The 10,261-nt window shown below is 47.1% G+C and overlaps 1 protein-coding gene across 3 annotated transcripts; it reads left to right on the forward strand.

The window, feature by feature from the left end:
* Positions 1-2,403: 2,403 nt before the first annotated feature.
* LOC100837031 (putative receptor-like protein kinase At4g00960) lies at positions 2,404-9,588 on the forward strand. 3 transcript variants are annotated; one of them, XM_010229406.3, is made up of 7 exons: positions 2,404-3,378; positions 4,430-4,552; positions 4,655-4,776; positions 6,907-7,117; positions 7,262-7,505; positions 8,752-8,908; positions 9,100-9,588. In XM_010229406.3, exons 1-7 carry the CDS (start codon positions 2,511-2,513, stop codon positions 9,325-9,327), a joined length of 1,953 nt encoding a protein of 650 aa, XP_010227708.1. In that variant the 5' UTR covers positions 2,404-2,510; the 3' UTR covers positions 9,328-9,588. The 3 variants fall into 3 exon arrangements, with proteins under 3 accessions (XP_010227708.1, XP_010227709.1, XP_010227707.1); XM_010229407.3 differs by having other exon boundaries at positions 8,961-9,203; XM_010229405.3 differs by having other exon boundaries at positions 2,405-3,378; positions 8,980-9,588.
* The last annotated feature ends 673 nt before the right edge of the window (positions 9,589-10,261 follow it).

Raw genomic sequence — 10,261 nt, forward strand, 5'->3', positions numbered from 1 at the left:
AGTAGATTAAATTGTTTGAGTTAGAAAGAGGTGATATCTATAATAGAAGGAGGCACCCGGGAGGTGATGGACCACCACCACCAATTATCTTTTCTATAAGTTTTTTTTTAAGAATGGATCACCTGCTACCTCTTTTATAGGAGTAAAGATAAAGATGTTTGCCTATGTAAAGGTGGTCAAGATGTAATGTGGATAAGAACTAAGCATATTAATCGAGATCCCTCTTCCGCACCCGTCCACCCAGGTTGGATGAAACGAAGCATCATCTACTCCCCCCGCCCACCATTCGCTCCTTATCCCACACACACGCGTCGTTGCCACTCTACTCCACCTCCCCCATGTGCTCCGCCGCTGCTCTCCTCTCCCGAGCTCGCCCAGGCATCATCGTGGCCCCAAGACTTGATGGGAGGCTGGATCCGGCAGCCCTGCCGCCCGCCGGCGGATCTAAGTTTTTGAGTCAGGGTGGTCCAATGTACGAATACAAATCTTTTTACCCTAGTATATATCACAACCAGCGATTTTTTACCAAAACATTATTCACCAATGGTAAACATACTAATATTGAATTTCAGTTCGAGCAAACAAACCTTAATTTGACTCAGAGAAAGGCCTAGAAACAAGTCGCCGGCTCGCCCCTGTACTCCTGCTGCTAGCTGCCGCGCTCTGGTTCCGCATCTATGCAAAGGTGCAGCTGAGAGATCGCGGTGGCGCTGCGCATCGTGGTCGTTAGTTCGCTAGCTAGGGCCGGCCGTCGGCCACCGGAAGAAGCAACATGGAACGGAACTTCCGTCTGCTTCGTGTTCCTGATTTTGTTTTTGAGGGGATATCGTGTTCCTGATTTTTTTTGGGGGGGAATTTCGTGTTCCTGATAGATCAGCTGATCGATCGATAGGACTAGGAGGGCCCGATACACGAGGAGCCCGACGAGCCATCGAAGAGATGGGCTGGTTGCAGGCGACCTGTTTTTTTTATTTGGGCTTAGAATACAAGGTGTGCTGTCATGTGGGCTGAATTTCTTGGGTGGTCCATGGACCACCCTGGCCACCCTGTACATCCGCCAATGCCCGCCTTCACGGCTCGTCCAGACGGGGCTACGGCTCACCAGGGTTGAGTTTTCCTTCATTTTTAAGTATTTTTGCAAATCAAAAATTAAAATATAATGATAAAAAGTTCAAAAATTAAAAGATGAAAACGGAAAGGTAAAAAATCAAAAGTTCAAAAAAAATTCTCAAAACTTTAAAGGTAAAAATTGAGAAAATTTGAAAACATGACAAAAAAGCAAAAAAAGCCATCCAACAAACCAAAAAGGGGCTGCTTACTTATGTCTTGGCTGTCGTCTACCTATTAGCCTAGCCCCATATTAAATCGTCACGTGCCTCCTTCCATGGAGCTAAATCCAACAGTAGTCAAACAATATAATTAAAGACAACAGGTCAACAAAAATCGTGTACAGTACTATTATTTGTTCGAAAAACAGGGCAACATTTTCTTCTTAGGCTGGTCATAATGGGGAGTAACATAAGCTAGTAACATGCATATGTTACTAGGCTATGTTACTACTTCAATAGTGAGTAGTAACATATTTATGGTAACATAAAAATCTCATTTATTAGCTTTATAGACTCATTGTATCTTGGAAAGTGTGATGTGATGATAACATATCTAGTTACCCCAACCTTCTCTTTCCTCATTAATAACATGCCACATCTCCCAAATTACTTAGTTGACAGTTTAGTTAGGCTAGTCATAGTGGGAGTAATTTAGGTAGTAACATAAGATGCCAACTAGGCATTTTGATGACATGGCATGGTATTAAATGAAGAAAGAGAGGGATGTGGTAACTAAATATGTTATCATAACATCACACAAACCAAGGCAATATGAGTTTACAACCTAATAAATGACATTATGCATGGCACTACATATATGTTACTACTCACTATGAAGGTAGTAACTTAGGCTAGTAACATATACTTTAAGTTACTCCCCATTATGACCATCCTTAACACTTTTGTTACTCCCACTATGACCAACCTTATACTACTGCTATAAATAGGGGAATACCCGGCTATTGAATTTGGACATGCCCAGCTACCTATGCAATCGGAACGGGTCAAGTCCCAACGAGTCCCTTTCATAATTAATTAAGGATTAATTAAAGCACATGCAACGGGTCTTAACGGGCAACTGCAATAAAAATGAAATTTCCTTCACGGTTTACCTGCAAAAAAATCCTTCACGGGCGGGACGCTAGCCACGCGCGGGGTTTGCTCCGGCCCATCTTTCTCTTGCGTCGGCTAGGAGAAAGCGGATCGACGGGGACATTTTGTACTCCGTACGTGATATTTTCTCCGGATGATGTAAGGAATGGACAAGGACAAGGGTCGGCTACGAGATTATTGTTGCTGCCGCGCGCACAAGAACTTTCCACACCCCCAAACCCAACACACATCCACACCGTACCCCCCAAATCGGCTACACGAGACAGAGAGTAGCTGAGACTTGAGAGGATGTCGAGCCTCGTGGACGTATGCGCCGCCGCCGTCGTACTACTACTATCACTCTCCAGCTTGCTGCCGTCCGCCGGCGCCGTGCTCTTCGATTGGAGCTGCAGCAACGGCACGTCCTACGCCGAGAACAGCACGTACCAGTCCAACGTCCGCAGCCTTCTATCCTCCCTCGCCGCCAACGCCACCCGGGTCTCGCCGGTGGGCTTCAGCACGGCCATCGTCGGCGCTAGCCCGGACAAGGTTTGGGGCCTCGGGCTCTGCCGCGGCGACACCAACGGCACGGCATGCGCGTCCTGCCTCGCCCAGGCGCCCGCGGTCGCCTTCGGGCAAGGGGACTACTGCATGGGCGTCAAGGACGCGTCCATCTTCTACGACCGCTGCCTCGTCCGCTACTCCTCCAAGGACTTCCTTTCCACCCCGGATCTCACCAGCCAGGCCCAGTCCACCGGAGTCGGCGACGTCAGCGTCGTGCCCGGCAGCGGCAGCGCCTTCACGGCGCTCGTGGCAAGCCTCGTGACGGCGCTTTCCGACTGGGCGGCGTTCAACACGACGTCCAGGTACGCCGTCGGAGCCATGGTCTCGGACCGGGGGTTCCTCGCCACGACCAGGGAGGTGGTGCACAGGATCAACGGCATGGTGCAGTGCACGCCGGACCAGGCGCCGGGCGCCTGCAGGGGCTGCCTCGGGGCGCTCATCGACGACATGCCGGCGTTTTTCAACGGGAGCGTTGGGGGGCAGGTCCTCGGGGTATGGTGCAGCCTCAGATTCGAGATCTTTGAGTTCTACGATGGTGGGCCGATGCTGGAGCTCGTTGCCCCGCAGCCCACGCCGCCGCCGCCTCCTTCTGCCGTGTCCAAAGACGGCACAGGTACACGCGCGTACACACATTTTGACCTCCCGAAGTGCATACCTGTACACGTACACACGCCATTCCATATAATTTCGAAATTACGAAACAAAGTAAATTCGATCCCACTGTTGATTGTTGGGGGCTGCTTGCTGATCCATGATACAAGCTTTTGACGCACTAGCTGCCATCACTTGATCTTTCTCGTCAATGACAAAAATTAAATTGATTTAACGGCTGATATTAAATGTTGATCTTCTTTTGTTACAAACTTTGTTTAACGCACGTCTTGTGTAAGTTAAGAGTAAAATACACCACTAGTCCATGAACTCGGCAAAAATGAACATTTTAGTCCACGAACTCGAAAAACGTACACTTAAACCCATAAACTGGGACTAGTGTGTCACTTTAGTCCAAAAATAGTTCGGCAAGGTTTAAACACGCCACGTGGCTTCCACATCAGCTTCGGCCAAGACTGCATACTGCTACTTGATTTTCTTAGGATTTTTTTTTGCAAAGTCACCATGCCCGAGCCGCTCCGCGAGGAGCAAGGCGGCCGTGGCCAGACGGGGATCCTGGCGCCCCGAGAACCATGCCATTGCCAAAAAAAAAAACCTAAGAAAATCGAGTAGCTGGCTGCGGTCGTTGCCGAATCCGACGTGGTGGCCATGTGGTGTTTAAGCCTCACCGAACTGTTTTTGGACTCAAGTGACACAGTAGTCCCAGTTTATGGGTTTAAGTGTGCGTTTTTCGAGTTCATAAACTAAAGTGTCCATTTTTGTTGAGTTCATGAACTAGTGGTGTATTTTACTCGTAATGTAATACCGAGTCATTGTTGGTACGAGTTTGTTGTCACGTGGTTTCCTTTGGTGAAGCCAAAGTCTGGCAACAATTACGGCTAGACGATCACAGGAAGCCGTGGGAATTGACATCGGCAATCAACCAAATCATAGTACGAAAATCAATCAACCAATGAATAGTAGTAGTAGTACTTTGGAGATCAAGCAAAAAAATTAATAAGCGCATGTCAGTTGGCTTCTCGTAGTGATCCTTCCGTATCTAATTGAGACAGGAGGAAACGGGACAAGGTGGGGACAACATCCAGGAACAATAGCGGCAATTGTTCTCGGCGTCGCAGTAATCCTCCTGTCCATTTCTATGGTCTTGCTGTGGAGAAATGCTGGAAAACAACCCTGTAAGTTGCATCGATAAATCCACCAAGCCACCGAACACAAGTTACATAACCGAGAGTTTCATAAAATTGATATATCAAAAGTGATTTTCTATCTGTATTCAGCTTACCAGGAAGACGACGACCCTGCGTCACTTCTCTTTGACCTGCCAACGTTGAGGCGTGCAACAGACAATTTTGCCGAAGAAAATATGCTCGGACATGGAGGCTTTGGCGCAGTATATAAGGTACGATTATTGCAGTGTAGCTAGACAACACTTCTCCTTCTAGAACTAGAAAATTGGGAAAAGCAATAAATCTATATCTCTATAAAATTGAAACCCATTAAATACAATTAATTTAGCAAGATGCACGTTCCGTCAGCATCCCATCTTCTAATTTTCCGCGTCAGTCTGGCCGCTCAATCTCCTTGCGCGATGTGCTAGCCGCCGCCGCCTCGCGCTGCACCAGTCGCAGCCGAGCTCCGTCCCCGCCGCCCACGGGCTCAGCCCTCGCCGCCCCCGAGAGACGTCCCCGCCGCCCACAGGCTCAGCCCCGACCGCATGATTCGTTACTTGCAGGAGATAGTGATCCATCATCAAGCAGTCGGTCCAAGAGGGAATAGTTGCTCAATGGTCTCGATTGGTGCTCCTCTGCATTCTCTTTGGAGGGGGCGCCGCCGCGCGGGAGATGGAGGGGAGGGGCGCCGCCGATGTGGAAAATGGAGGACAGGAGGGGCGCTGCTTCGGGGAATATGAAGGATGCGAGCCGATGGGGGAAATGGAGGAGGAGAGGGGTGCCGCGCATTGGGAGAGGAGGGAGAGAGGCCATCGGATGCGGAACAGGAGGACTGGAGGAGGGTAGGCCGGTAGGGGCAGGGGGCTTAAGCAAGCAGCAGGCATGCGTGGCGCTATCGAGCGGAGCAGCAGGCGACGCGAGGAAGAGGAGCAGCATGTGCGTGGTTGATGGAGATTGCAGACTGGAGAGGAGTCAGCCGAGCAAGGAAGCCGCTAGATAATTGTTTGCTCAGATGCATTGCCCTTTTGTAGTTTTTCTTCTGAAAAAGCCCTTTTCTAGATGCGTGTTCATGGTAAACTGAAGTGTGTTAAGGCATTGCTGCTAGATTTTGCGTGCTACGCCAAATTTGCTATCTCATGTTGCTACATCTTCATGGATGGTGATTTTGATTGTTTGTAGATGTCGTCCTTTGAAAATATAGATTTTTTTTCAAAAATGACACCCAGCGGTTGCATCACCGATTAAAGAAGAAAAGTCAAAAGGCTAGCACAACGCCGAAGCGGCAATACAACGTCACCAAGTGACAAGAAGAGAAAAAGAACTACGTGCTAGCTATTCAAGCACTCGCCATCAAGGCCGGACACGACACCCTACCCCTAAAGAGTTCTGCATGCGCCCACCGGCCAAGCTCCTCCTCGAGACGAAGCACGACAAGCTACAAGGACGGCGACGCTCCATTGAAGACCACATCATTCCGATGGTTCCAAATGGTCCAAAGGACAAGTATGATCCCTGTCCGGAAGTCCCTCCGGACTTGCCGCGAAAGAGGGAGAGAACACCACCATTACCGCAGAGTAGCATCCGCGCTCCATTGAAAATATAGATGTTAATATTATAGTTGAATTGATAGTTATAAGATGCTATTAAAATATAAGGAGAGAATATACACAAACAAGATGATGAAAAATTGAAAGATGTTGTCATAAAATATATTTTTAACCAAATACACACAAGTTGTTCCGAGCAACCAAGCTTTGCTAAGAAAAATAAGCCAACAAGAGTTTCACCACTGACCAACACACCACTGCAGGATCTGGTGCCAGGCAGGTGCTCTCTGCCTATGTCTTCTTCATCATGTTGTCGGCATTTGTTTTCTTTTTTTTTTCAATTCTCTCATTTCATATGTATGTGGTCTACATGGTGCTGTTGATTTTCATTATAAGTAGATTTTTCCTTCGATCCTTCATGATGTTGGTGTGTGAATAAGGTTAATAGATCGACTGTCCATTGATCCACACAGTGTCTCGGAACCTCAATTATGCACTAACGAGATTGGTAAGAATTTCTGCTATTTTTTCTATATTCATGAATGATTTTTTGAAAGGTATAGTATTCAATTATATCATCGCATTCACGTGTACATACACCAATAACATATTGATAATGCATAGTTGTATACATAGGTTAGTTTGACTGAAACTATGCTGGACTCAGATTTCCGCGGCAACACGCGGGGAATCCACTAGTACCCTTAGTATATGTGTACTCCTAAATTACTACTAGGATTCAGCAATGTGATAAAAATTAAGTACTGGATACCTAGCTGCCTGATCAAGTCGCAAACTATAATTTTTTTTCAGGGGTTGTTGCCTCATGGACAGCAAATAGCTGTAAAGCGACTGGACAAAGCTTCAGGGCAAGGTCTAAAGGAGCTGAGGAACGAGCTGCTGTTGATGGCCAAGCTCCGGCACAACAATCTCACCAAGCTTCTCGGAGTGTGCTTGAAGGGAGAGGAGAAGTTACTCGTGTACGAGTACTTGCCCAATCGAAGCCTGGACACCTTTCTTTTCGGTACGAAACTAATGCTACCCAGATGACAGCCACATTCCCTTTCAAAAAAAAGAAAAGAAAAAAAAGATGACAACCACATGCAGTAATCAAAATTGTTGCCATATAACTAATCCGAATTTAGCATTCGCTGCAATGCGTTTGCAGCACCTGAGATTGAGAAGCGTCTACTGTTGCACTGGGAGATAAGGTACCGTATAATCTATGGAACGGCACGAGGTCTCGTGTACCTTCATGAGGACTCGCAGATAAAGATCATACACCGTGATCTCAAGGCTGGCAACGTCCTGCTCGACACCAATATGAACCCGAAGATCTCGGATTTTGGCCTCGCAAGACTCTTCAATGGCGAGAGGACGACTGCCATGACAAGCCAAGTCGTTGGAACACTGTAAGTATATCATTTTCTGTTTCGAAAAAGAAAAGACCATGTCTTTTTTCTTAGCCTTTTTATGGTACCCCTATACTGTTTGGAAGTTAGGAGCAGTATATAATCTGTACCGTTGATTTCTTGAGGATAAATTTGACATTTCCCATTTAATTTTTTAAACAATAAAGGCTATCCTTTTGATCGTAATTGCATTCCTGTTGGGCTACAGCCCCTTTACTCACGTGACCCAACCGCCGTTAAACACGCCGGCAAGCCGTTCGTCGCGCCTGGCCGCCGGCCACAGCCATCGTTGGCCTCACCGGCAAGCTGCGCGTTGCTTTTGCTGCAAACCCAGCCCTCATGGACCTCCTCGGCAAGGCTTCGTCGTCCTGAGCCGGCGATCCCTCGCTGACCTCACCGGCCACAGCCTTGTCGTCGACCTCGCTGGCAAGGCCAAATTAGGCCCGATATTTAGGATAATCAGTCTCTTATTGTGGATACGATCGGCTGTTATTTAGGACTCAATGGATTGAGAGAGCAAAATAAGCGGAGGTGGGCCGGTGATGTGGGCTCAAAATTCACGGTGTTCCCAACTACCCTCAAAGAGGGCATATACCTAGGACTGGACGAAAAGATCGAAGTTCGATAATTTTATTGAACGCTCGCCAATTCGGTTCGTTAGGAGCTCGGTTCGTTAACTAAAAAACCAAATAGGACTTCTTTAGCGAGCTCGTCTCGTACATCAGTTGTGAGTGGCTACTGGAACTTATTTTGATTTAGAATTGTATTGTTATTTTCTTTTGGTATGTTATTTCCAATCTTTATAGCATTGTTCAGCTTTTGATATATTTTGTTTGCGGCCAAAATTGATAGCTAATAGAAAATGCCAAAAAAATTAGATCAACATGTCATTTATTTATCTTAACGAGTTTTTAACGAGCTTAACGAGCGCTCACGAGCTCTTAACGAACCGAGCCGAACAATGGTCTCAGATCGTTAACGATAACGATAGCTCTTAACGAACCGAACTTAACGAACCGAGCTCTTAACGAACCGAGCATGCTCGTTAGCCAGCCCTACATATACCGTTCCCTCCATCTGAGTAGTATACTCCAATGTGGACCGTTAGATCTCCTACAATGGATGGCTTGTATCCGTTACGGGGTAGTGTAAAACAGCTCTTTCTCTTTTGGACATTTTATCGAACTCAAAGTCGCATCAAGGCGATATGGTATATAAACTCGACTATCCATCTCGTGTGTGGCAGAGGATACATGGCGCCGGAGTACGCAGTTCTGGGGCACATATCGGTGAAGTTAGACGTGTACAGCTTTGGTGTTCTTGTCCTGGAAGTCGTAACGGGAAGGAAAAGCACAGACTTCTTTGAGTCAGCGGTCGACGAATCCAGCACTCTGCTCAGCTATGTAAGCCGACAGGACAGATAAAGCCATATCCTAACTAATTAAATCCGATCAGACGATTAATTACCCTGCAGGTTTGGGATCAGTGGTCGAAAGGAACCCCGTTGGAGACGGTGGATCCGAGCTTGGACTGCAAGACCACCATGAAGAGTGAGTTGCTGAAATGCATCCATGTCGGCCTCCTGTGCGTGCAGGAGAACCCGGCGGACCGGCCGAGCATGCTTGACGTCGTCGTTATGCTGCACGGGGATGATGCGTCAAGCTTCGCGGCACCTTCCAAGCCAGCCTTCACCTTTGGCTACTGTGAGCAAAGCTCGGAGAGTGTATCAGCTGGAGATCCACCAGGCACCAAAACAACAGCAGATTTACATGTGCCGTCGTCTGTCAATGGGATGTCAGTCTCAGAGTTCAAGCCTCGATAGATGGATGTATTTTATTTTTTCATCTAAAAGAAGAAGGAGGAGGACCGGCAGACAGATTGTATAGTGCACTGGCGCCTTTGCACATACGCGTCAGAATTTATCCGTCACTCAGATTGATAAAAAGTGTCGCTCATCTGTGCAAAAATTTATACTAACTTGGTGCAAAATGGATGACATTTTTTATGGATCAGAGTGGGTATCATTTTTAAGGGAAAGAATTATCTATTCTATGCATTGGAGTATATATATATATTTGACGGATTTCCTGTTTCTCAAGTGTAAATTTAAAAAACCCACAGTTTTCGACAGTTGTATTGCCGAACCAAACTTACGCAAAACCGTCCGCAGAACCGCACATTTTGAGGCAGTTTGTTTCAAGTAGTCCGAAACCGGGTTGTTTCACAGTTTCACGTGTTTTCTTACAGGTGGGTCCCACATGTCAGATGCCACGTCGACATCGACCCAACTAGAACAGACCCGTTAACCCACGATTAAAACCCTGGCTCCCTTTTCCTTCCCTCAGTCGTGGTTTTCCCCTCTTTGTAAGGAATCAAGTGGTATCCGACATGTGGGCCCACCTATAAGAAATCATGTGAAACGACAAAATGACCAGGTTTCTGGCTTCTACTTTAGACAAACTGTCTCAAAATATGTGGTTTTGTGGAGGTTTTGCAATTACTGTGGTTCGGGCGTTCGGCGACAGGTGCCCCAAGAAGTATGGTTCTCTAAAATTTAATCATTTCTCAATTGCCATATTCATCTTCGTACTAAGATTCTTGGGGTTTTGTTTTTCTTCATGGTTTTGAGAGGAGAAGCATGGGCTGGTGAAGTGCTTTGTATTGGGCCTACCGGCATCCGATCAGCCGGTGTGGGTGTTTTCTGTTAGTATGACCTCCAGCCGTGTGGGCCCACCGGGCCCTAGATCTGACGCGTC

Source organism: Brachypodium distachyon, chromosome 1 (genome assembly GCF_000005505.3).
Source record: "Brachypodium distachyon strain Bd21 chromosome 1, Brachypodium_distachyon_v3.0, whole genome shotgun sequence".
Lineage (NCBI taxonomy): Eukaryota > Viridiplantae > Streptophyta > Magnoliopsida > Poales > Poaceae > Brachypodium > Brachypodium distachyon.

What these genes read in the sequence shown, in the direction of transcription:
- LOC100837031 (XM_010229405.3), top strand. Translation starts at nt 2,511, where the DNA reads ATGTCGAGCCTCGTGGACGTATGCGCCGCCGCCGTCGTACTACTACTA. An exon ending in CGTGTCCAAAGACGGCACAG is followed by an intron (nt 3,379 to 4,429) that starts GTACACGCGCGT and finishes TAATTGAGACAG; the next exon opens with GAGGAAACGGGACAAGGTGG. An exon ending in CCTGGACACCTTTCTTTTCG is followed by an intron (nt 7,118 to 7,261) that starts GTACGAAACTAA and finishes ATGCGTTTGCAG; the next exon opens with CACCTGAGATTGAGAAGCGT.